This window comes from Heterocephalus glaber, unplaced genomic scaffold, assembly GCF_053883595.1.
Source record: "Heterocephalus glaber isolate CG9 unplaced genomic scaffold, H.glaber_assembly_v1.0 deba00001429, whole genome shotgun sequence".
Taxonomy (NCBI): Eukaryota; Metazoa; Chordata; class Mammalia; order Rodentia; family Bathyergidae; genus Heterocephalus; species Heterocephalus glaber.
The window spans coordinates 34,107,207-34,134,773 of NW_028258294.1; the positions used below are offsets into that span (position 1 = coordinate 34,107,207).

General features: G+C 40.4%; 1 protein-coding gene and 1 pseudogene across 3 annotated transcripts; one reads left to right on the forward strand and one right to left on the reverse strand.

Moving 5' to 3' along the window:
- The first annotated feature begins 2,064 nt into the window (after window positions 1–2,064).
- Window positions 2,065–2,488, forward strand: LOC147827936 (small ribosomal subunit protein mS33 pseudogene; annotated as a pseudogene).
- A 1,092-nt stretch (window positions 2,489–3,580) lies between these two features.
- Mpzl3 (myelin protein zero like 3) lies at window positions 3,581–26,674 on the reverse strand. 3 transcript variants are annotated; one of them, XM_087212448.1, is made up of 6 exons: window positions 26,449–26,674; window positions 20,192–20,226; window positions 19,596–19,762; window positions 15,400–15,610; window positions 10,957–11,020; window positions 3,581–8,291 (listed from the first exon to the last, which is right to left on the reverse strand). In XM_087212448.1, exons 2-6 carry the CDS (start codon window positions 20,214–20,216, stop codon window positions 8,147–8,149), a joined length of 612 nt encoding a protein of 203 aa, XP_087068574.1. In that variant the 5' UTR covers window positions 20,217–20,226; window positions 26,449–26,674; the 3' UTR covers window positions 3,581–8,146. The 3 variants fall into 3 exon arrangements, with proteins under 3 accessions (XP_087068574.1, XP_004856750.1, XP_012932017.1); XM_004856693.4 differs by lacking the exon at window positions 20,192–20,226 and adding an exon at window positions 13,223–13,388 and having other exon boundaries at window positions 26,449–26,648; XM_013076563.3 differs by lacking the exon at window positions 20,192–20,226 and having other exon boundaries at window positions 26,449–26,667.
- Between the last annotated feature and the right edge of the window lie 893 nt (window positions 26,675–27,567).

Genomic DNA, 27,567 nt, shown 5'->3' on the forward strand with positions numbered 1-27,567 from the left:
TCTGGATCATCCTAGTTTGGAGAATTAGATTTAATATGACAAATCCAATTCAGCATTCCCATTTCTCTGAGCCTTTGAATCCCCTCATCAACAGCAAACCAAGGAATATCAAGCATCTTGAACTCATTCACAGTGGGCCATCTTTTGATCTTCTGCCAACCAGCCAAATAAACTATTAACACTTTTTTTAAACTCCATGAGCTATAACATTAAATTCAGAACCTCTAATTAATGGATCTATATCAACAAACTCAGTCTGATCCAGATGTGTGTTTTTGCCACCATTATCCCATGCTCTTAAAATCCATTCCCGTACCTGTTCATCAAACTTCTGCTTATATGTGTTAGAAAACTCAGGAAGTTCTTAAGAGTATAGCAGCCCTTCTCATGGGTCACACTGTGTACCTGACCTTTAGGAGCCTTCTTGGATTTGAGACTGGTTAAAGCCTTGGGGCAAAAGTGTGTGGTGAGGGTGGGTCCTAGAGAGTGTCAGCATTATCCTGCTTGCTAACTGCATCAGGCAACACAGTATGTTTCCTCAAGAAAGGCCAACACCACAAGGGGTGGGGAGGAGGTAGCTCCTCCACTGTGGGTGGGAAAATCTCTTCCCTGGGCAAAATAATCTCATGAGGATTTAGGAGCTAAATGTCCTCACCTAGTTAGGATCATCCCAAACATCTCCATCCCATTTTACAGGAAACCATTCTTTTCTAGTCAGCATCCTCACTTTTACTTCAGATACAGCATTAAATTAATGCTGCATTTCAGCCAATCAAGTTACTTGGGCTTGTGTTTGTTCCTGCAATCTGTCCTGAAGCTAAAGGAAACAAGATTCTCTTTCAGGATACATTTAGAAGGGCATGGCGTGGTGGCACATGCCTGCAATCCCAACACTCGGCCGGAGGATCGCCATGAGTTAGAAGCCAGCCTGGGCTACATAGTGAGTTCAAAGCCATATAGCAAGACCTTGTCTCAAAAAATAAACAAAAAAACAAAAACAAAAAGATACATTTAGAAACTTTTAGATTCTTTATGTGTGTCTAGAACTGGGATTTAAATCCTTGAGCTCCTTATTTTCCATTATTAATTTGCCCTCACATATAGAAGACTTTAAATTTTTTTATGCATGTTTGGAGCTCATGATATTCCTTTACTAGTCTGTCCAGAGATGCTAAAAGCAACCAGCCAGAATCGTTATATTTCCCACTCTGCCAAAGATATTGAAAAGTATTATATATAGACTCACTAAATTTCTTACATCTCACAAGTGGTAAATTTGGATAATCAAATGAATCTACACTGCATATTACTTTAAACAGTTCACACCATAGACTATCAGTACTGTGTACATTATCAGAAGGAAACACCATAGCAGTTTTACATCTTATTGAATTAGAGAGCCAACTCCAGAAATGAGTAAAATCATTAAAGAAATTCATCCTTACAATTCTGTTTCTCTAGAGCCACTCCTGGTACCAAAATCTGTATCAGTTAGGGTTCACTAGAGGAACAGATGTACTATAAAAATATATACATACAATATACGGCTTTACAAGCTAGGCTTACAATGGCTGCCTGCAGAGTCAGGGATAGAAGAATCCAGAAGGGTCATCTCTGCACTGGAGCTCCAAAGGACTGAATGAAAAGTCAAAGGCCTGGAGCTCAATCCAGAGACCCGTGTAAGTCTGTATCAGAAGCCAAAGGGTCTGTGCTGGAAGGCCGAAGAGTGTGTGCTGGAAGCCTGGAAACAGACGTCCGAAGGTGATGTCGAAGACTGGAGCTCTTCCAAAGAAGCAAAATCAAGACTTCCTTCTTCTTTCCCTTTTTATCCCATCCAGGATACAAGCCTATCGGTTGGCACCATCCACACCCAGGGTGGGTCATCCACACACATCCAGAACTGTGCAAATCTGCTATGTATTTCTTATTCAAGCTGATACCACAGTTAACTCACAAGTGGGATCAGGCAAACATTTGCTAAGAAAGAAAACAGCTTCTTCCGGGTCAGGGCACATGGGTGAAAAAGGGCTGGACCAGGGAGTCTTGCTCTTTGCCGCTTGGGAAATGTCTTCACTTTCAGAATATGCCTTGCGCATGAGCCCTCTGAGTGCCCAAATCTTCAGTGAGGTTGCCAGGCTGACTGAATACAAATCCATGAAAGTGGTGAAACTTTTCAGTGAGCACCCCATGGCTAAGAGGAAGGAGGCCTACAACTGGTATCCAAACCATGACACAAATTTCGCACTCATGGGCACACTCCATTTTATTGGCCTCTACAGAGACGAGCATTGGGATTTTAAGGATGAACAAAGGCATCTAAAGAAGCTTCGTTGAAAGGGGAAACCAAAGAAAGGAGAAGGAAAAAGAGCAGCGAAAAAGAAATAGTGTTAGCTGTCAAAACAGAAAATTTCTTCCTCGGTGACTAAGAAGAATGCATCTACTGTCTTTCCACATATAAGAGGGATGTAATGTTCCTCAGTGAGGGTCATTTGGAACACAGTCATCCCGTGTGGAAATCTAATCCAGTTAAATTGTGCCTGCTTTCTTGAATACATTCTAATACTGCAAAATTATTTTGGCCTTGGTTTTGTAATCTGAGGTTTACCTAATTCTCTAATGGGATGAATACATAATTTATTGTTTATCTTTTCGGGGTTTTTTTGGTACTGGGGATTGAACTCAGGTCCTTGCGCTTGCGAGGCAGGCTGTGGAACCACTGAGCTAAATCCCTGGCTCCCATAATTTATTGTTTAATGAGTTGTTTGGGGTGGGTGTGGGATGTTGGGAGAAGCAACCTCATAAAATGAATGCCCCACAAACTAAAAAAAGAAAGAAAACAGCTTCATGTAAACAATAAATTTAAGATTACCATAAAAATTTGACTCTGTTATAGATACAGAAATCTCTTATTTTTCTTTCAACACAGACATGCAATATAGCCAGGAAATCACCAAGCCCCTTTTCCAAAGATAGGCTGCCTAGTCCTACAAGCCACCACCTGGTCATGTAGGTTTCCTCTAGCTGCGAGAGATTAGTTTCTCCAGCTTGCAGGCAGCCAGTCATCATCCTAGAGAATGGGTAGCTTGGACATCCGAGATAGGAACCCAAGCTTTCATCAAATCAAGATATCTCTGTCTTAGGTCACCACTTCAAAATAAGTGTTCTTGATATACAAGCCTTCAACCTGGGCTACACTGGCTTGACCTAGGCCTGGGAATACTCATCTCATGGAACTTGTTTCTGTGTCACATGCAAAGCTGATGAACAGTTGTTCTCCTCAGGGACTATACTCCACAGTCCTTGAGAAGTGGTGTGCTAGTTAGCCAATAATTTCAGTAATATAAATATCCCACCTTGGCCTGTTTCAAACCACCAAGAGATTAACAACTGGCTCACAACATTTCTAAAAATGTAATAGCTCTTGCTGTGTGAGCTGGCTTCAGTGCACCACTGTCTTTGCAGGTTCTTGCTGGAGTACGTACAGCTCATACAGGCTTCTTGCTCAGTGCTGGAAACCACACACCCTTCTCTGTCTTCCACATGACAGCTTTCATCTTATACACAGACACACACCAAAAGGTAACCAGAAGGTGCAAAGAAGTTTATTAACTATGATGGACTAAAAATACCAAGATTTAAAATATCTGTACACATGTCTAACAGTGCGAACCCTCCTACCAAAAAAAGAAGGTAATGAAATGCAGCAGTTAACAGTGCAACACTGGAGTCAAAGGAATGGGGCCTCCTCTTTTGGCAACAAAGTTTGAGTTGTGCAGGTAACAATTGTGCAGGTAAGCAGTCTCACTCCTATGGGTCTTTTTGAAGCTCCCCTTTAAAAGCATAAGTGAGTGGCAGATTTAGGGTCAGGATTTGGCCTCCAGAATTCTTTTACAAAATAAGCACATACAACATTTCCTCATTAAGCACCACTTCCTGTCTTAGAAAAATATGTTCCCCAACTGGCCTGAAGCAACAGGTCACAGGGGAAACACAGAGCTCTTCAGAAGTTCACATTTTGTAACAGAATTAGGAGTTGAATGCATAAAACTCAAGAGGTAACATGACCACAAGAAAAGACTGGAGCCTCAAAGTAAAAATCTGAAGGGCTTTTAACCCCTTCTGATCTCCAAATGGTGTGACAAGAGCACTGGGAGCAGCAAAAAAAAAAAAAAAAAGAGGAAAAGAAAATAGAGAGAGAATAGCTAATAGTTAATATTAGAAAACATTAACATGTTAGGTCAAAAAAACAAACTACTTTATTTTCCTTCCATCCTTGAAGACAGCAGGGGTCCACCCACCACTTTATGTTCCTTTGGAGAAAAAAAAAGCTGTAACCTTAACCTCAATATAAGGGGTGAGGGACTGGGGATTTAGCTCAGTGGTTCCACCACCTGCCTCTCAAGAGCAAGGACCCGAGTTCAATCCCTGGTATCAAAACAAACAAACAAACAAACAAAATATGCAAGAGGTGAAAAACGAAATTGAGGCATGGGACCCAAACACACGGAGCAGACTAAAGTACCAACTGACTCCCTTGCCATGAAGGACCTATTGTTCTGTCCTTTAAAAAAGAAGGAATTGGGGGCCAGAGATTTAGCTCAGTGGCTTCGCCACCTGCTGTGCAAGCACAAGGACCCAAGTTCGATCCCTGGTACCAAAAAAAAAAAAGAAGGAATTGGTTCAAATCATGATTAAGGCTATGAAATAATGTGTCTGCATATTCACAGAGCACCATTTACCTAAAGTGAAAAACACTCAACCTGGATTAATCCTCACAACATGCTTGCAAGGAAATTACAAGACCTAGCCAAAACTGGTTCCTCATTTAATAGGATATGGCTTTAAATGGGTTTCTGTAATATCAGTCTCCCACTTCTCTCTCAGAAATGAAACCCACGAAAAAGTTCCCCTCACAATTGCATCTTTTGTCTTCAAATCTCCAAGAATCCAAATTATTTACTCTCATTGCTCAAATAGTTTTATTTTCTTGATGAGTTGTCAGAAATGTTCTCATTAGATCAGCTGCAGACAACCACATAGTTAACAAGTGGCCCAAAGAACTGTTAAGTTTGCCCACTAGAAAGGTAAATTGCCAATCCTACCTGCTAGCCTTTTCTATGGCCTCACATGACCCCAATGTCTAACAACTATCCAGATTCTCTAATCTTTGGACAGAAAGTTAGGCCAAATCTACAAGACAAAATGAATGACCTTCATAGAAAATACAAAAGTGATTTTATAACATACATGGTATAAAATGCTACAATCTCAAAATCTTTGAGCCCCTTAGGGAAAAACCACGGAGAAGGCCATCCTGTTGAAACAAGAAAAAAAGGAGGCAGGATAATTTTTGCCTCTCATAACAGAGAAAAGAACCTTGTTACTCTATTAAGAGGACTATTTATATATACACTGTCAATCCCTCATCAGATGTCTGATAAAGATTCTTATTTAAATTAAAATTTGAAATAGGTTGATGGAAAAGGATGGAGAAATGTGTTATAAGGTACTGAGAGATGGCAGACATACAGGTTATATACAACCTCATTTCTTCATCTCCAATATTATGCAAAAGCAGTTTGCAAATACCATAGTTCATTCATAAATGGTGCCTTTTAGAAATCAAAAAAAGGTTTTGAAGAATATTAAAGATTTGATGGCAAAGAACTACCAAAATGTTTAATAAATCCTCAATAAAAAACCATTGAAAAGTTTTTCTTCCCTCTGAAAAATGAAGGATAATCCCAGCACTCAGGAGGCTGAGGCAGACCCTACCAAGGTCTCAAGTCGTGCGGAACACGCCAAATCAGCCCGCTGCAGACAGACACGCCCTACCGAGGTCCCGAGTTGAGTGGAACACACCGAGTCAGCCTGCGCCCTGGCAACAATCCACTGGACACCCTCCCGCCGCTCCTCTGTACAGCCACCTGGTTCTACACTACAAAGACGCAGAGGACACCGGACCACCAGACCATGGTACTGAGTCCCGCAGCTCCCGGCCCAGAGGTAGGGGCTTCTGAGCTGCCGTCCCACTGCTCCTGGTCCAGAGGAAGGGGCTTCCCGGCCACCATCCCTCCCGCTGCTCCCAGCCCACAGGAAAGGGCTTTTGGGCCACCTTCTGTCCCGCAGCTCCTGGCCCTGAGGAAGGGGCTTCCAGGCCACCATCCCTCCCACCACTCCAGGCCCAGAGGTAGAGGCTTCTGAGCTGCCACCCCACTGTTTCTGGACCAGAGGAAGGGGCTTCCTGGCCACCATCCCTCCCGCTGCTCCCAGCCCACAGGAAAGGGCTTTTGGGCCACCATCCCTACCGCTGCTCCTGGCCCCTGTCCCACCTCTCCCAGCTCAGAGGTAATCCGTGCAGGTGCCAACAGCACACACCCCCCCCCAGTCGAAATGAGAAAACACATAAGTAAGTCTCAAAACCAGACTTCCAGATCACCTACAGCAACCCCAAAGGGAAATGAGATGGAACCCTCTGGTACTCAACCACCTGGACCCACTGAACTGGCAACAAAAGGGGATCTGGAAAAAATGAAATCAGAAATAATTTCTCAGATAACAGGAGAAATTGTGCCCTTAGTGCAAGACATGACTAATAAACCTAGAGAGAAGCTGAGGAACATGATGGAATCCCAACATAAGAAACAAATGGAATCCATAAAACAGATGCAAATAGATTTCCAGGACATGAAAAACTCCACTGAAAGTCTACACAGCAGAATGAGCCAGTGTGAGGACAGAATTTCAGATATAGAAGATAAGATTGCAATTAGTGACCAGGAAAAGAAAAATTGCTTCAAAATTATAAGGGAACATGAGAAATCAATCCAGCAGCTGCTAGATGATGCAAAAAAGAATAACATAAGACTGATTGGGCTCAATGAAGAAACAGGAGAGAGTGCAGATGACATAAAAAAATCTCTTCACAGAAATAATGGCAGAAAACTTCCCAAGCAGGGGAAAAGAGCTTGACATACAGATAAGTGAGGCATATAGGACTCCAAATAGCCTTGATCAAAACAAATCTATACATAGGCATATAATTGTTAAGATTCCAGAAACTCAACAGAAGAACAAAGTTCTCCAAGCAGGTAGAGAAAAGAAACAAATCACATACAAAGGAAAGCCCATCAGAATCACAGCAGACTTCTCAACACAAACCATCAAGGCAAGAAGAGTGACATATTCCAAGCCCTAAAAGAAAACAGCCTCCAACCCAGATTGATGTATCCTGCAAAACTATCTTTCAAAATTGATGGAGAAATAAGATACTTTCGTGACAAGGAGGCTGAGGCAGGAGGATAACACCAAGTTCAAGGCTACCCTGGGCTACATAGTCAATTCAAGGCCAGCTTAGGCTACATAGCAACACTCTGTCTCAAAAAAACAAACACACACAAAAAAAATCAAGAAGCAAACCACAAATTAGTCAGAGATAGGGAAGTAAAATAACTAAGAGTCTTTGACTCAAATTGCACCTAGCCAGAGAAAGGAAAAGAATTTCTGACTCTCCATTCCTTTTCTTAATTGTAAAATAATGACACTTTATTTAATACTTTAAAAATCCAATCAAGGGCCAGGGATTTAGCTCAGTGGCACCATGCATGCCGCTCAAGCGCAAGGTCCCGAGTTCAATCCCCAATACCAAAAAAAAAAGATCCAATCAAAGCAAACCAATGATGCCTAATCCTGCCAATTTTAAGGAAATTAGGGTTATGAACTCCAAGTCACCCAAATACAACTGATGATGAGATCATTAAATCAAGTATTTATGTATACTGTATACTAAATCACAGCTGAAAATATTCATGAAGCAAAAAACAAGAGACGTCTATCCCAAGCAAGCATTTTGTCTGATTGCACATCATCAAGAAGTGTCAAGCTCCACTTCATTAAAAATACTATTTTGGCACCAGTAGTGTGGCAAACATTTAGGATTCTCCTTCAAATAACTGGATGAAAATATGCAATACATTCAGGGGTGAAGGTGAACCAAAACATATCTTTCTGTTCAGGAGAAGAATTTCTTCATTCCATTAGAGCATAACATATTAAAAGGGGAAGTCATGAGTCTCTTCTAAGAGTTTTAAACAGTTGTAAATATAAAAAGAACATTTCTTCAATAAATAAATGGTTCCTAAAGTCTTTACACAGGAGCTCCAGAATCTTCCTTCATCATTATCCAGGCCAGCTCCATTCCCTCAAGAGGCTTTAGCAGCCAGTGGAATGGGATATTTTCTGTTTTTCTACCATGCAGACTTTCATCAGTATGTCTCTTCATAGTCTGAATCCTAGAGAGGAAAGAAAGTAGGTGTGGTGTATATGTGAAGTACAATGTCACAGTCTGAATTTAGGCAAAGACATACATTTGCCTGCTCTGGATAGAACTTGGCTTGGGGTGACAACAGTGAAATGCCACTGACCCAACACACCTAAATTCCTGGGAAGCATCACAGGACCTCAATACCATGTGTCTATAGGGATAATTTCTGTTTTGCAGCCCTAATTGTTTCCTTTTCCTTGGTGAATATTTTTTTAAAGCCTCAACACACAAGAAAAGTCCTGCCTACCTCTGAATGTTTAGGACAGTTCAGGAGTTTGGGATGGGAATCTGTCTTAGTCATTTTCCTCATCACTAGGACAAAATACCTGACACTCACAACTCAAAGGAGGAGAAGTTTATTTTGGCTCACATTTCAGTCCACAGTCAGCTGGCTGCCAAGAAGAAACAGTATAGCAGAGGGTCATGGCAGGAGAAAAGCTGCTCACATCATGGCAGCCAGGAAGCAGGGATCAAAGGGAGGACCTGGGGAAAGAGATGTACCTTACCAGGTCACACCCTAAGCGTAATGGTTTGTGTCTAGATGTCCTCCCCAAAGTTTAATGTGGTCATAGGTGAGGCTTTGTCAAGGGTGGCTGGATCTAGGGTGTGTAACCCTGGAATTGATTCATGGTGCAATGCTAGGATCAAGGGCACTAGGATTAAGGGTGTGAGTGCTACCCACCTAAGTACCCTGGATAAGACATAAGGGATAGAAAGAGCTGTGGGCATCCCTTGCTTGCTTTGCTACCTTCTTCCTGCCATGAACTGTTGCTCTTCTGTGATGCCTGTCTACCATGCCACCCTGCCTTGGAGCCAGCTGATTATGGACTAAATCCTCTACAAACTGTGAGCTAAATAAATCTTTCCTCCTTTAACTCTGGGTATTTTATCTCAGCAATGAGAGAAGTAACTAAGACACCAAGTGATCCACTTCTTCAGACCAGGCCCCACCTCCTAACATCACATTTAGCTATAGCACCCCCATGATTCAGTCACCTTTCAGAAGTCTTGCCTATGAGTACATGAGGCTTTGGGGAGATATCTAGATGTAAACCATAACAGAGCCAGTCTACCTACCATGCTGTGTTTTTTTGTTGTCCCCATGCCAACCATGAACCCTCCCCAGAGCCCATATAATTTCCACTTCCTGAAACGCTCCCCACAATAGCTATATAGTTTGCCATCTACATCTTATAGGAGTTTGGTCAAATATCATCTTACTGAGGGTGTTCCTAACCATCCTATTTTACATCACAACTCTATCCAGCCATCCTAGCTCTTTCCTGATTTTTTTTCATAGCATTAAACACTATACATGCTGTGTATTTTACTTATTTTAAAAAATTTAGTCAGCGTCATACTCCAGTTTTTTAAAAAGTGACATTTCCACTGGGTCTTAGAAGATGAGAAAGAATTTTTCAGGTAAAGAACATTAAGTTCCATGAGGGTAGGAATGTTTGTCAGTTTTGTTCACAGCTATTTCCTGAGTAGCTAAAATACTGCACATAGCACATGTCAGATCCTCAGTAATCACAAAGTGAATTAATATAGGAAATGTGGTTAATAACCACATGAACATTAAAAATTTTGTGTTACCAAAATATTCAAACACCAAAGAGTTGGTATTAGGTCCTCTCTCTCCCCTGGTACTGCTGACTGACAGAAGGTTGGTCATCTCACCTAGGATACTCAAGTGCATGAGAGAAAGAGAAGCAAAGGAGGTCAGGGATTTAGCTCAGTGGTTCCGCTGCCTCCCTAGCAAGCACAAGGTCCCAAGTTCGATTCCCAGTACCAAAAAAAAAAGGAAAAAGAAAGAGAAACAAAGGGCACTAGGGCACTGCAATGAATAGTTGGGCTGCACTCGTCTGGTCAAATGCTGAGCTTGACAGTGAGTACAAAGAGGGCTCAAGTTTAATCCCTGCAATGACGGGTATGTTTCACATTAGATCACAGGTTGCTTTTGACTTGTTTCTAACTGGACCACATCAAAGAGTCTTGCTTACTCCTGAGATCCCAGAACAGCCACAAAAGCCTATTAGTCATAGCAAGCACTCAAAGAGGAAGGATGACAGACTTTTGAAATTTAAATGAAAACTCAGGCCTTCCAACGTGGTGTTTCCTAATGATAAATGACATCAAGTTACCTAAAAGGTTATAACTTTAACCCCCTGGAAAATAATGAGGCTCAGCAGAAAAGTTAAATCCAGGGTTTTGGGTCCAGTGATTCAAAGTCTCCTAATTTGAATTCAGTGGCAAAAGATACTGCTCCTGGGCCAGGGATTTAGCTCAGTGGTTCCGCCACCTGCCTCACAACCACAAGGTCCCAAGTTCAATCTCCAGTACGAAAAAAAAAAAAGATACTGCTCTTTCAAGACCTTCTGTCAGTCAGCAGAGACTGCTCCACACCTCTTTTCCTAGCCTAAGAACACCACCTCGTGTCCATGAGACAGAGAGCAAAACTGTGCCCGGAATTTCTGGGGTCCTAGAAACCAAAATGCTTTGGGAAAAAAGCCTGGTTCAACCCTTCGTTTGGCCTACCTGCATAGTTCTGCTGCCTCAGAGGGCAGAGGATCCCCTTAAATAGTCAGGAAGGTGAGAAAGCAACAGTAAACAGAAAGCTAGCAGGGACTTACCAGACACTCAGCACAGCGGACACAAAGCCTTGCCATGCACTCATCTTTTTCCTCCTGGTCAGTGCTGTGGAAAGAGCACAAACCAAAAAAAAAAAAAAAAAAAAGAAAGAGCACAAACCAAATATCAGATGTCACTAACCTTAGTACAGAGCAGTGGTGGCGAACAAACAGCACGTGTGCCATAGCAGCCTATTTGTTATCATTGAAAGCTCTAAAAAGTTCGCCATCACTGGTATAGAGGAACAGACCTGAATTCTAAATTCAGGTCTTGAAATCACACTAGTCTGGTTATAGATCCCAGTTCTGCCACTTACTACCTGGGTTACTGGTCAAACTTAACTGCAGGAGACAATTTCCCCGTCTATAAAATGTAGACACTATCATGTACCCTTAAAGCACAGTTGTCAGGAGTAAGTATAAAAATAAATACATGTGAAACATGCACCACAGAGCCCAGCACATAGTAAGTGTTCAATAAATAGCTGCTGGGCACGACCATTCATTCACTCAGAAAAGGACTGAGCATCCACACCATCTGAGGCATCATGATAGGCTGGAGATAAAAAAATACAGAAAAACTGGTCCTGTGGAGAGCTCACAATCTCATGGGGAAGAGAGATCTGTTATAAACTTAACAAGTATGTTATAACTCACTGTGATCAATGTTTCAATAGAGTCAAGATGAAACTGCTGTGGCAGCAAAAGGGAAGAAGTGACTGATTCTCTCTTCAGGACACAGGAAGAGTTAGGAGAAAGGATATTCAGCTGGGGTTGGAGGGTAACAGCGTCCAGACAAGCAAGAGAAGGAAGGAGAGCAAGACAAAGCACCTGGGAAAAATATCTATCTATCCATCTAGCTAGCTATGTGAAATACCTGAATGAGTGTAATATGCCAAGTGGGGAAAGATAAGCTCCCTATAGCTGGAAATGGGGGCAAACGAGAAGAAAAGGCAGAAAACAATGTAACTTAGGGTCAGGACATAAAGGGTTTTGTATACCATGCTTAGAAATAGACATTGGTATTTTTGCCAATAGTTATTCACTTTTTTAGAGCCATAAATGCCTTGTAAAAGTCACTCTCACCATTAAATAGATGCACATACATAAGACAAAATGAAAATTTTGGACCCTATCAAAGTAAGACTCTTCCTCACAGGTTAAGAACCCCTGATTCAGACAATAAAGAACTTGAAGGAGCCAGGAATTTAGCTCAGTGGTGCTGTGCCTGCCTCGCAAGCGCAAGGTCCTGAGTTTGATCCCTGGCATGGCAAAAAAAAAAAAAAAAAAAAAAAAAAACTTGTAGGATTTTTATTTTCTTGAGACAAGGTCTCACTATGTAGCCCAGGCTGGCCTCGAACTCACAGAGATCCTCCTGCCTCTTCAGCCTCCCGAGTGCTGAGATTATAAGCATGCATCACCATGCCCAGCTACTTAGAGGATTTTTAACACAGATTTTTGTTACTCCTTTCTTTTTTTAGGTAGATTTCATTTTAGGGAAAAAAATTGATTGTGTTTAATAAATGTTATTGGGGTTTTTTTGGTTTTTTTTTTTAGTTTTTTGAGACAGGGTCTCGCTGTGTAGTTCAGGCTGCCCTTGAACTCACTCTATAGTCCAGGCTGCCCTTGAATTCTCGGCAACCCTTCCTTTGCCTCCTGAGTGCTGGGATTACAGGTGTGCATCACCACACTCAGCTAACAAATGCTTTTGATAATCACAATGCACGTATCCCCTTCACAGCATCTGCCGACCAAGAAGGGCAAAAGAAGGGAGAAGAGAAGCCGAGTACGGTGGCACACACCTGTTATCACAGCTACTCAGGAGGCTGAAGCAGAAGGATCACAAGTTCAAGTTCAGCCTAGGCAACTTAGCAAGACCCTGTCTCAAAATAAAATATAAAGAGCTGAAGATGTGGCTCAGTGGTAGAGCACTTGCCTAGCATGTAGGTATAATCCCTGGTACTGCCAGAAAAAAGGAGAAGGGAAAGGGGAAACCTTGAACATTTCCCCTAATATTCCTCAGCAGAACTACTCTCTATTCAAAAGGAAATTTTACCAACAGAACTAAACAACCTGAAGAAAAAAAAGTGTGTGAATGGGCCAGGGATTTAGCTCAGTGGTTTTGCTGCCTGCTGCGCAAGGGCAAGGACCTGAGTTCAATTCCCAGTACCAAAAAAAAAAGGGTGCGTGGATATACATCTAGGCGCCACCTCCAAAGTAGGGCTGAAAAGGAAATGGGCCAACTGCTCTGGGCTGCAGGGAGACATACTCATCTGAAACTTCAATAGACGATTTCTTATAGCCAGATTTGCTCCTCTTCTTGAGCCCTGCAGCCTTCCGCCCCATTCTCAGCAGCAGTAGAATCACCACCACCGCCGAGGGAATGAACACGAGAATGGAAAGCAAGGCCACAGAGGACAGCATGGTGCCAAAACCTGAGGGGAGAAGAGAGAAGTGTGTGTACAGGTGCTCCTTCTGACATGAGATAGGCTCTACTTTCGCTCATGTAGTTCTGCTTACAAAAGGGATAAATTCATTACAGAAAAGGTAGGAGATAAACAAAAGTAAAATAAAGAATAAAAATGTACCCATAACTCTACTACCTAGGAAAAACACATAGGTATTTAACACTTCAATCTTTCTTTAAGGGGTATGGCATACATATGAGGGTGCATATGAGGGTGGGGTGTATATTCTTAGAAATATAAATCATATTTTACATAGTGTTTTAACATATTTTACTTAATGTATGGTATATACGTTTAAATTTTGTTTTGGTTTGGTTGTTTTGTTTTGTGGTACTGGGAATTAAACCTAGGACCTTCACACTGAGCTACATACCCAGTCCTTTTCTTATTTTTTATTTTGAAGCAGGGTCTAAATTGCCATGCTAAGACTCAAACTTTTATTTATTTATTTACTTATTTATTTTTCTTTGGTTTTTTAGACAGGGTCTCCTGTAGTTCAAGCTGGCCTTGAACTCAGAGCAATCTTCCTGCCTCAGTCTGAGGCCTGGGATTACAGATGTGTGCCACCATACCCGGCTGTAGGACTCAAACTTTTGTCAGGCCTGTTGGTGCACTCCTGTAATCCCAGCACTCAAGATGCTGAGGCAGGAGGATTGCTGCAAGTTCCAGGCCAGCCTGGGCTACACTGTGAGTTTAAGGCCAGCTTGAACTACATAGCAAGACCCTGTTTCAAAAAAAAAAAAAAATCAAACTTTTGATACCCTTGCCTTAGCCTCCCAAAGCACTGGGATTACAGGCATGCACATATATCCAGTGATAAATATGTTTTCATGTAACTAAAAATTCCTTCTGGATGTGATGTTTAATGTGTATGGTATTATACTACATTGAATAATTCATTGAGTCAATTATCTAATGGTGGACATTGAAGTTATTCCAAATTCTTTGAATCTGCAAGTCACATTAGGATAACCAAACTAACACATAAATCTTCATGTTTAGCTCTACTTCCTTAAGATAAAATTTTAGAATGGAATGATGGGATCAAAGGAAATACTTCTAAGAAATCTGATCTCTACTACCAAATTGCCTTCTAGAAAAACATCACCAATTTCTATTCTTTCCAGCAGTATGAATGTGTCCATGCTTCAAAATCTATTAATGACTGTCAAAGATGACAAAGACAAAGATAATAAAGAAAAAGGAGGAGAAGAAGGAATAAAAGAGGGAAGGAAGAAAGGAAGATAAGAAGGGAAGAAAGACCTGAGAAATGATAAAGCAACTATCTCTATGTCTCTGGTCAACTGTATCTTATTTTTAAGTCTCTAGTTGAAATCCAGTTAAGAACTAGAATGACCACTTAATAGTCACAAGAGAAAAATGTAGAAAACAAGGTCAGTCCTTAACTTCCTCTCCACTTGTTTCATGCTAAAAAGTAGCTGCTATTTTTTGCAGCATAAAAGTAATGTATTACCTCCCATCATTAGAGGGAGTGCCCTTTCAAGACATGGGCAAGAATACTGTCTCATTACTGGGAGTATGAATACATTAGGGAAACCAGAATGACTTCTATTTCACATAGGTAATAACCCTCCATTTACTTCATACATTACACAAGACCTTTGGTCACCTGAAGTTAAAATGAAAAAGAGGGCCGGGGATTTAGCTCAGTGCTTCTGGCGCCTGCCTCACAAAGGCAAGGTCCCGAGTTCGGTCCCCAGTACAAAAAGAAAAAGAAAAAAAGATAATGGGGAAACTATGCCAATATTTGAAGAGAAAATTCAGTTTTCAAAATAAAGATCAAAAATTCAACTTAACAGACTTACTGGGATAGAAAAAAAATAGCCATTTTGACACAATGATCCAACGATCCAATTGGCTTACCCAGATAATTGGCCTCACTTATTAGCGAGTACTCCAGAAAGCACCAGAGTAGTGACAGAGCCCCGCAGAAGAAGGTTGGTGGCAATCAGCTTACCTCTTTCTGTTACTGTTAGCTCTGTCAGGGGAATATTATGGTGCACATCTGGGGGATTCTTCACAGCACAGCTGAATGTCCCATTGTCCTTTAGAGTAGGGTTGCTTATGCTTATGGATGCATCCCCTTTGTATACATTGCCAGCCCAGGAAATCCGATCCCGAAATGTGCCTGCTGTGGTTGGGTACTGGAAAGACTGATAATGAAAAATCTAAAAAGCAACACCATGAAAGAAAGAGTTAATTTGGAAAGTGAACTGAAAATGTAGAGCTAAGCAGGTCCAAAGTAAAATACAACTGTATAATGGGTTTTTCAGTTGGCAATTTTTAAATGCTTTTTTCACCTCCATCATAAAAAGAAAAGTTAATAAAACTGATTAGAAAAAGGACTGTTGAGAATTCTCAGGCCCTAACCCTTGAATCTCTTCTAAATTCTCTGTAAAATCTAAAGTAATACCCTTCAATCAGGGGCAATTTCACTCTCTATAAAACACTTGGTAATATCTGGAGATCTTTTTTTAAATTTTTTTATTTTTTGGTTTTTTGAGGCAGGGTCTTGCTATGTAGTTCAGGATGGCCCTGAACTCACTTTGTAGCCCAGGCTGGCCTCAAACTCTTGGTGATCCTCCTGCCTCAGCCTCCCGAATGCTGGGATTACAGGCATGCGCCACCACACCGGCTTGGAGATCTTTTTTAAATTTTATTTATTTTTAATTGACAAATAAAAATTGTATATATTTATGGGGTAAAATGTGATTTTTATTTTCATTGTGGGGAATTGAAACCAGGCCTTCATACATACTAAGCTCTACCACTGTGCTTTCAAATTTCTGAGGAAGCTCCATACTACTTTCCAAAATGGCTGTACTAGTTTATATTCCCACCAACAGTGTATGAGGGTTCCCTTTTCCCCAATCTTTGTCAACATTGTTATCATTTGTCTTTTTTATAATAGTCATTCTAAAAGGTATGAAGTTGTTTCTCATTTGGTTTTAATTTGTATTTCCTTGATAAGTAGAGATGTTTAGCATTTTTCATACATCTATTAGCTATTAATGTCTCTTGTTTTGAGAAACACCTATTCAGAGCCTTTGCCCATTTTTAAATCAATTTCCTTGTTCGTTTGTCTGTTTCAGTGCTGGGTACTGAACTCAGGTCCTCAAACATACTAGGCAAGAGCTATACCACTAAGCTACCCACAAGCCCCTGGTTACTTGTTTCTCTGCTACTGAGTAGGAGACAGTTTTGGCCGTCACAACAGGGAGAGGAGCTACTGTTATCCAGTGGGTAGAGGCCAGAGATACTGCTAAACTTCCTGTAATGAACAGGGAAGCCCCCACAACAGAGAATTAACCTGCTCGCAGTGTCAACAAGTTGAAATACATTGCTCTAAATATCTAAGGGCCAGGGATTTAGCTCAATGGTGCCGTCCCTGCCTCACAAGCACAAGGTCCTGAGTTCAATCTCTGGTACTGGAAAATAAATGAATAAATAAAATAAAATCTAATATTTATGTAGTACTTTAGTTTGCAAATGACTTCTTCACATTTACTCAATAGAAGCTCATAACAACACTAAACTATATGAGGCAAGTATAATTATCCCAAATTTATAAAAAGGGAAATAAGACCAAAATCAAAAAACTATAGGGCCGGGGATTTAGCTCAGTGGTTTCGCCGCCTGCTGCACAAGCGCGAGGACCCAAGTTCAATCCCCAGTACCAAAACAAAAAAACTATGTGAGTTACTCAAAGACAAAAATTAGCATTAAAAAAAAGGGAGATTTCTGCTTATTCTCAAAATCACTGGGAGGATGTAATACAATCCAGTATCTCTCGAGTTATCTACCTTGGCAATTAATATAAATCCAATTCAAATGTATGATAAGCACTCAATGAATGTATGTTGAATTTTTTAAAATGCTATGTTGGATTTGGTGACTGGATACCTCATCACCAAAAGCACCTAATGACACCTGAAGGTGAGCCAGGCAGGTGCTACAAAACAATATAAGTTTTTTCTCTTATGTAAAATGTAAGGCTTTCCTCTTTCTTTGTTTGCTTAATACCATCCCACTTAGCAAATCATGCATTTGTAACCACTGAATTACCCAATTTTGCATTGTAATTTCCCAGAGAAGATGATGAATCATTTATTAGTTCATTGTTAAAATATTTAGTACACAACAACTATATTCTAGGCAGAATGGTGAGTAAAAAGATATAGAGGGAACCACACATAGTCCCTACTCTCATGAAACTTATATTCTTCTTATTATTAAGAAATAATATGCATAATGAGTGCTCCAAGAAGGAAAAGAAGGCCTACCACTGATTATCAGCATCAGGGTAAAAGGGATTTGCCAGGTGTGAAGGTACATGCCTATAATTTTAGCACTCTGGGTGCTGAGGAGGAGGGTCACAAGTTGGAGCCTAGCCAAAGCAACTTAGTGACTTAGCAAGACCATGTCTCAAAATTTTAAAGAATTAAAATAAAAAGGACTAGGGATGTAGCTCTGTGCAGAGACCCTGGGTTCAACCCTTAGTCCCACCCAAAATTAATTAATTAATTAATTAAAAGTGTTTGAAACTCCTTATTGACAAAAATTAATTAGTTAAAAGTGTTTGAAATTCTTATAGACAAAACATGGCCTGCTGTGTACCTTCAAGGTTAATCTAACCTATAAGTTCCATGTTAAATCAGTGATACTGAAACCCTTGCTAACTGATTAACCTGATAGAATCCTGACTAACCATGTAACTGCATCATTACAGTGTGTGACCTTAAGGGTCCAGTAATTCCAGCTTGGGTAAGTTTGCTGATGTTCTGACCAGCCTCACAGAAAACAATACTATAGGAGAACTGCTGTTAGGGGCCGGGGATTTAGCTCACTGGTTCCAGCACCTGCCTCCCAAGCCCAAGGTTCCAAGTTCGATCCCCGGTACCAAAACACAAAACAAAACAAAAAACAAGCAAACAAGCGAACTGCTGTTAGTGTATAATGTTTCTGACCCAAGAAGCTCCCCCATTGCTTGCTCTGCCCTACTTTTGGACAGGAGGTAGAGCCAAATAAGGCCAACCATAGATTCCTGACTACTCAGAATAAAGTGAACTATTTTTAAGTCTAAAGAAAAAGGAACTATGACTATAGCATACCTTCCTTCACTAGAGTCACCTACCTAGATCCAAGCTACATAGTCTTCAGTAATAGCTCCTAAAATAGAATTCAAAGCTTACGTGTTGACATGAAGGGAAAGTTTCTCCAATAAGAAAAACAGAATAAGTAAATTAAGAATACTTTGAAAAATCCAATCAGACGTGTGGTTATGACATTCACATTCTTGAGTAGCATGCATTCTGAGCTAAGGATACTGATGGAACTATAAAAAGAAAGAGGTTTGTTTTAGCACTGTAATCTTCAATTAGATGCCAACAATGGCATTTGAACCATAAATGTGTTTTATATGTGTGACTAAAGTATACTGCTTCTAATATTACAAGACCATCTATCACTAACAACTTCTGTCACCAACACAAAGTCCCACCATTTCCTTCAAAGGCAGCTATATAAATCACTGCAGGTGTTTGTATGCTAGGAGGAAAAGCCAAGATAAATCTACAGACCACAGATATGCAAACAGATACACACCCATTGAGACAACTACACTCAACAGGAAATAAGCAGCTCTAAGAGAAAGGATGTCTGTGACTGAGACCTGATGAATTTTTCTAGCCAATAGTTCTGCAGGTAACCTTTTTAATATATCAAATCTAAAGATGAAACTATAATATCATCCAAAAAAAGAAACAACAAAAAAAAGGAACAAAATTAAACCATATTTTCTCTTGGTTTCTGACAATTTTTTCTTACAGGATATGTGCAAAATTCTTATGTGGAAAAATAAAAAGTCCTACATGATCAAATGAGTGACACAGAAGGCAGAAGCTCACCTCTTTCCATTTACATAAAAGTTCATTTTCTGTTCTGAGAGGGCCTTGTGTGTGCATGTGACTTGCAATTAAAGGATTCAAAAACTGCTAACCCAAAAGACTCAAGGAAATTTTTTAATACTTTTTTTAAAGTGTAAATGATTTTTAAAATAAATTTTATTTTATTTTATTCTCTCCTCCCAACCACCCCCCCACCATGTACAAAAGCTTTGCTTCAAGGAAACTTTTTTGAAAAGAGCACACTTACAGATTCTGTGCGACTGCTGCTGGGAGGGCGATACGTCCAGTCTATGGTCAGTTTGTCGGTGACATGAGAAGTTGACTTGAACATGCATCTCAGCTTGATCTTTTCTCCTACGTAACCTCGGACATGAGTGTCTGCATTAATCTCCAAGGAAATGACAATGTGAACACCTAATCAAAGCAGAAGCAAATACTTAAATGTATTTCTTTTCATGGAACATACAGATATGAGTGAACAACACAGGCATGCCACTTATCATTTTTAGCGGTCTCATCAAAAAGCCGGAGCAATCAATACCTTCCCAGGCAAGTCCACAAGGGACAAGGAGCCAGTATCTGCATCAATCTAGGAGAGCATTTATCATTTTACAATCTTAAATCATAGATAGAACACTTGGGTAAAAATTTAAAACCTGGTCACACCAGCATTTTTCCAAACACAGGATTGTGGCCAAATTAAGTACAAACAAGCAGGGCAACCCACAGCAAACTAAAAGGCAGCACCACCACCAGCTCTGAATCTCCCTGCACACCCCAGCCCCCAAACACACACACTTGCTCCAGGAACACAGCAGCTTGCATGGGGTCAGAGGGACTTACCCCAAGTACAACGTGATTGCAGCATGAAACTACCACTGCCTCAAGCACCAGCAAGATAAGAACGGGGAATAAAAATAAGAAAGTAATTTAACAGTTTGGTCTTGTTTTTGTTTTTGATTTACTGCCACAATGTTCTATTTAGTTTCCCTCCTATTTTTTCCCTCTTATTTCTTAAAGTTGGTAATGAATCATACTAAAAGTAAATTATGGGGCCGGGGATTTAGCTCAGTGGTTTCACCGCCTGCTGCACAAGTGCAAGGACCCGAGTTCAATCACCAGTACCAAAAAAAAAAAACATAAAGTATGAAGCTGAGCATGGTGGCACAAGTCTGTAACCCAGCAGGCCGAGACAGGATGACTGTCATGAGTTCAAGGCCAGCCTGGCATCTATACTGAGTTCAAGGTCACCCTGAACTACACAGTGAGAGCGTATCTCAAAAAAAAAAAAAAAAAGGAAAGTAATTTGTGAGCTGGGTTTGGTGGCACATGCTGCCTGTAATCCCAGCACTCTGGAAGGATGAATTGGGAGGACCTCAAGTTCAAGCCCAGTCTAGGCAACTTAGTGACTTAGAAAGTTCATGTTTCAAAAAAATGTATTTAAAAAGCTGAGGATGTAGCTCAGTGTGAAGGCCTTGGGTTCAATCTCTAGTACCACAAAAGAAAAACTTTTAAAGAAAATTATGGGAAGGAAAACAAAATGTAAAAATAAGGTAACATTTTTAAAACCTTCTAGTGACCTCCTCTTTCTTAAACCATTCATACCCAGTAGTTCCTTGGCACCAGCAGGCTGGTGTTGTGAGCAAGCACACAGACTCCTAAACCACTGAGCCTGGGTTCAAATTCCAGCCCTATCACTTACTGGCTCTGCAGCCTTAGCAAGTTACTTTACATCTTTGCTATCATGAACCTGTGGGAATTACAGTCGTACTTACCTCACAAGTTCACTGTGAAGGTTAAATGAGTGAAAACATGGACAGCACTGAAAAGCCCATCTAACCCAATTAAGCACCCAATGCACGTTGATATCATCATCATTATTCACCTCTCCAGTTCTCCTACACTCTCTCAACCTTTCCTACCACAGACAGTTCTGAGTCACCAGCTCCTCTGCTTTTACCTCTGCTTGCTTTGAATCATTTTCTCATTCTTCTCTAGACAATCTAGTCTGGTCACATTCCTCTTAAATGGAGGAGACCAAGACTGAGTGCACTAATAAGAGCTTTAACAAGAATCAACCCATCCCAAAGATGAGAATTACTTCTGCTTCTTCCATAGCATCCTTTCTGTCTTTACCATGCTAAATTTGTCATTTCTTCTATGCTTTTGCAAATGCTCTTTTCTCTCCCTGAAAGCCCTCATCCCTCTATCCCCAATCTCTCTCAAGCCCTCATTCCTGATTCCTCAGTGTGAAAAAAAAATCTTTATTCATGGCTCAAGAACTAGGTCTAAAAACTGGAAGATGGAAATGAACAGATAATCTATACCAGTGATGGCAAATCTTTCAGAACTTTCAATGATAACAAACAGCCCGCTGTGGCACATGTAACACAGGTTCACCACCACTGATCTATACTGTCTCTTCATCCCCTTATCCTAAGTCAAAAGTATAGTACAAAGAATTAAAGTATAGATTTAGAATTGGCCAGATCTGGACTCAAGTTCTAGTTCAGCTATTTTCTGGCAATTAGACCTTGATCACAGTTACCTAACCTGTTCAAGCTTCAATTTCTTCATTTGGTAAAAGGGAATAATAACCAGACCTACTTCACTGGATCATTGTGAAGATCCAATAAAACTTTAAAAGATAACATATGAGTTGAGTGTGGCAGCACACATCTGTAATCTTAGCACTCTGGGAGGCTAAGGCAGAAAGCTTTCAAGTTTAAGCCCAGCCTGGGCAAATTAGGCACTTAGCAAGACCCCATCTCAAAAAAAAATTATTTTTAATATTTTAAGGCTGGGGATATTGCTCAGTATGAAACCCTGGGTTCAATCATCAGTGCTGGAAGGAGAAAAAATAGCATATGAGGCCGGGGATTTAGCTCAGTGGTTTTGACACCTGCTGCACAAGCACAAGGACCTGAGTTCGATCCCTGGTACCAAAAAAACACAAAAAGCATATGAAATGCTTAGCACAGCACCTAGCATAAAAATGTTCAATAAATGTTAGCTATCATTATTTTTAAAAACACTACACATACTTTAAAACTTTCAATAATATCCTATTGTGCTATGATATAAAATCCAAACAAGGGCCGGGGATTTAGCTCAGTGTTGCCGCTGCCTGCTTCACAAGCGCAAGGACCTGAGTTTGAGCCCCGGTACCAAAAATAAATAAATAAATAAATAAATAAATAAATAAAATCCAAACAATAATAATCTGGGCTCAAACTTCTGCCACTCTGCCACTTACCCATCCAATCCCCTTCGCTATGCCTGCAATGTCCTGACATTTCCCAAATGTACTGTGCCCCTGCATTTGTGCCTTCCTTTGAACATATCTTTGTCTGGAAGAACATCGCTTCTGACACTGTCTGGCTGTTCTCCACATCCCCAACACTCACATACCTTCAAAACCAGCTCAAATACTGATCCACTTTGTGGCACCTTCCCAAATTCCCTCTTGGTTCTTTCTTCCATGTTCTTATAATACCTCCTACATAATGCTACCCCAGTCATATGCCATTGAGTGCACCTAATTTATAACAACTATTTCCTCCATTAAATGCAAGCACCTCCAGGGCAAAAATTCAAAGAGATTCAGAAGCACAGAAAGACTGGAGAGAAATAAGTGGATAGCTCACCATAAATTCTAGTATGGGAACAAAATGTGCTCATTAACCAACCAGTCTCTCCCTATCACCTTCTTTATAGTATTTCCAACACCCTTAACTCCCTTTGCATCTATCTTTCCACTGCAGGCATTCAGGGGCCTGGGATTTAGCTCAGTGGTGTGGCTGCCTGCCTTGCAAGTGCAAGGACCGTAGTTCCATCCCGGGTACCAAAAAACAAAACAAAACAAAAAAAATAGGTACATTGCACGCATTCAGGAAAAGCTCTGCTCTTGATGACCCCTTCTGTATTGGGCTGGTATCACCTTTAGGGGGAAAAAAATTACACATATGCAGTAACCTGGAAGGAAGTTAGGGGCCTAGGGACTGGGGATTTATCTCAGTGGCACAGTGCCTGTCTCGCAATGGCAAGCTCCTGAGTTCGATCTCTGCACCAAACAAAAACAAACAAACAAAAACCCATGAGGGAAGTTAATATTCAAGAAAAGGTGATGTCAGGAATGACTCCCAGGTCTCTGACTTGGTGATCACTGACAGAAAGAAGACAAGAAATGTACCAGGCTTAGCAAGAGAACATGGACTTGATTCTGGATGAATTTAGATGTCATTGAGATGGAAATGCCCAAGGGATAATATCAAAGGAATTGGTTTAGGGTAAGGATCAGCGAACTATGACCCACAGACCAAATGGAAGCAAACTGATCTCACAAGAGAGGGCAACCTAAGAATAACTAATATCTGACTGCACTGTCCTTTTTGTGGGTGACCTACACGGGCCTAAACCAATCATTACCTCCAGGGGGTTCCTAATAAACAACTAAAAAGTTTTTTCAGCACCTTTATGTAAACAAAGTTTTATGAGAATACTGCCATGTGCATTTATTTATATATTGTCTATGGCACATTTTGCACTTTTTGCAGAACTGAATAATTGCAATAGAGATTATGTGCCTCAAACCTGAAAACATTGATTCTCTATTCCTTTATGGAAAAGCTTTGCCAATGCCTGGTTTAGAGTAAAGAAGAGATCTGAGTTAGAATTACAAATCAGAATCCCTCTAATCTCCCTCCAACCAATTCTCCACACTGATTATTACATACAATCTACCCCCCTCCCCGCCACATCTCTGACAGTTCCTATCAAATCCCTTTCTAAGTCTTCCCCTTTCTTTTTTTTGTTTGTTTGTTTTTGTTGGGGTTTTTTTTTTGGTACCAGGGATCAAACTCAGGTCCTTGCGCTTGCGAAGCAGGCAGCGAAATCACTGAGCTAAATCCCCAGCCCCAAGCCTTCCCCTTTCTAATCCAGTGTTACAGTCATTCAGAAACTTCCATCTTAGTCTAATGTCCTTATAGATATTTATTTATCTTTTAACCTAAGTCAGAAAGCATTCTGACCAGGTAAATATGCTAATTATAAACATATCCATTAAAATGAACCAAAAATTAATCTGAAAATGAGAATTGCATTAACATAAGTAATTTTTTACATGGGAGAAATTAAATAAACAAGATAAAATGAAGATTACAATTTTATACGTCCCCGTTTTCAAAATATAAATTGGCCAATTCTTGATTCATATAATTGGACATTCACATGGAAAAAAGACAAATGTAAGACTAGGCTCCATAGGCTATCATTTCTACACACTTAAACAACTATTACAGTGAGACCAGGCTTATAACTTAAGGAGAATCCAACCAAGCTAATAATTTAAGGGGTCTTATCTTTGAAGAGAGGAAGCAAATGAACACTGGTATGAAACCAGGGCCTATCACCTAACACTTAAAAAATGGATTGAAAACATGTTAAATGAAAGAAAAAAAGCACATACTGGATGATTCCATTTATATGCAACGTTTAGAATAGGCAAGTCTCTAGAGACAGAAAGTAGTCTGGTGGTTGCCAAAGGCTGGGGAAAAGTGGGAATGGGTACAAGGTTCCTCTCTAGAGTGATAAAAATGTTCTAAAATTGATTGTAGTAGGATCCATGTAACTCTGAATCCTAGAAACCACTGAACTGAACACTTTACAAGGGGTAAATTGTATAGCTTGTGAGTTGTATCTCAAACTTATTTTTAAAAAGTGAAATATAAATCTATTCAACAAGTACACAGATCATAAAATTAATTTGAATGTTGGGATTACTTGGTACACTGGATTTGAAGGAACTCTTCAATGTGAAATGGCATTAGGTTTAAGAAAACACTCATCATGCCTACAGTCTCAGCACTTGGGGGGCTGAAGCAGGAGGGTCGCCATGAGTTTGAGGCCAACCTGGGCTACATAGTGAGTTCAGGCCAGCCTGAACTACATAGCAAGACTCTCTCAAAAAAACATAATAAAACAAAAAACATTCATTTCTAGAATTTTTTTTCCTTTAACGGGACAATATTTGAACATTTCTCATGGCGGGGTAGGGAGATAGGGGTTTACATGAAATGACAATAAGGTAGCCTAAATACTATATTGCAAAAAGAATTTAGCTGGATGACACGGGCAACTGGGAGGTATCAGGGAGTGTGCTGGCAGCGTATTAGTCACCAGATAAATAAAAACTTCCCAGACCTACCTGATGAGATTTAGGGCACCTGAAATCTTTACATCATAAAATATTAAAGCTTGCTTTTAGAAATCCCCATTATTTATTGGGAAATTTTGTGAAGTTAACAATTCACTCTAATGCTAGCTAGCTATATTAATTTCTACTTTTCAAAAAAGCCACATACAAAATCCAGGAAATAATTGCACTCTAAAATGAAGTTAATTAGGTTGGACTGAAATTTATACAATTTGAAAACTGCGTGGAACCCAAACGTGTCCAAAATTTAATACGTTATCTTGTCAATAGTATACTTCTGGTATTAGTTAAACGATTAAAATTTCAAGAGAATATGTTTCTTCTCATATTTTTTTAATGTTTCAAAAATACCAAGGCAACTTTTTCTTCAATATGTTTGTCTATTATAATAAAATCAAACCCCTTCTGTGACAAATACACACTTTATTTGTTAGCCCCTGCTAATCATTTACAAAAACATGAAAAATTACGGTCATGATTTTGTTTCTCAAATTTACTGGAACAAACTACTGACCATTAGAATTGCCTGCCTCAAATCAAGGTATAAAGCTCTCAAAACTTCAGCACACAATCACTGCTATCTCATACAAGACAGCACCCCAAAGCTTTATGGTTCCAGAGTCGTGTTATCACCTAAAGACAATGCCAAGTAACACAAGGTGACCGGCTGAGCTCCCACAGCTCAGGAAAGTCTGACAAGATACCAACTCTCCGCAGTGGGCACTGTTTACCAGAAGAAAACATCTGCCACACCTCCTTTCCTTCCTTCTCAGAAACCTAACAGGGGCTTTCCTGAGAACCCCCACCCGGAACCGGAAAAGCGACCATCTTCCCTAACCGCCCCCCCCCCGGCCGGAAGTGGAGCCCCGCCAGCCGGCCCACTCACCCTGGAAGAATAGGACGCTCAGCAGCGGAAAGAGAGCGCAGCCACGGCTTCCAGCCGCGGCTCCGCTCTGCTGCATCCCGACAGCTCTCCAGATATCTGCACACCTTGTTTACAGCTCCCGGTAACAACACAGATAACACCGGAAATGACGTCTATGGGAAGCAGCAAGAACACTTAAAATGGCAATTCCGTGTTGCCGCAGGGATACGCATTCTTTCCAGTACCATACTAGCTGTCACTAACCAGCGTTTCTTTGACGCTCAGGTTAGAGCTAGTTGTTGTCTTGCTTTTTTTTTTTTTTTTTTTTTTTTCAGACCAGGTCTCGCAATGTGGTACCGCAAGCTGGCCTTGAACTCACTATGTAGCCCAGGCTGGCCTCGAACTTGCGGCGATCCTCCTGTCTCAGCCTCCCGAGTGCTGGAACTACAGGTGTGCAACACCACACCCAGCCGTTTTCTTGTTTTAAAATTAAGTAGATTACAGGCTCTGGGAAATTTGGCTTTTTTTTTTTTTTAATTCTGCAGGACTAAAGAATCTTTTTGTTTGTTTGTTTGTTTTGGTACCGGGGATTGAACTCAGGTCCTTGCGTTTTCTCAGTAGGCGGCGAAACCACTGAGCTAAATCCCTGGCCCGGACTAAAGAATCTTAATTTTCAGTATTCCAGATGTTTATCCCCCTAGAGATTATTTTAGTTGAACTCACAATAGATTATCATAACTTTAGAAATCAAAAGACCTAGGAGAGTATATTGGGTCAGTCAGTCAATAAATATATATTAGTCCCTTGTGGCCAATATGTGCCTCAAGTCTGTTTGGTTCCTATCCTTATGTAGCTATTTCAGCATCCAGAATTGGGTGTTTATTAAATTACTATTGACAGCAACAATGATCAAATCATTACAGCATATATTAGAAGTGAAGGTAACTGGAGTCTGTTTATGTTTTGGTTGGAAAAGTTATGTTATCAAAGTACTTGGAGTTAAATGAGTATCACATACTTCTGAAAAAAATGGTACAGGTGGTGCTGGGGATTTAGCTCAGTGGTTCTGCTGCCTGCCTCGCAAGCACAGTGTCCTGAATTCGATCCCCAGTACCAAAAAAAAAAAAAAAAAAAGTACAG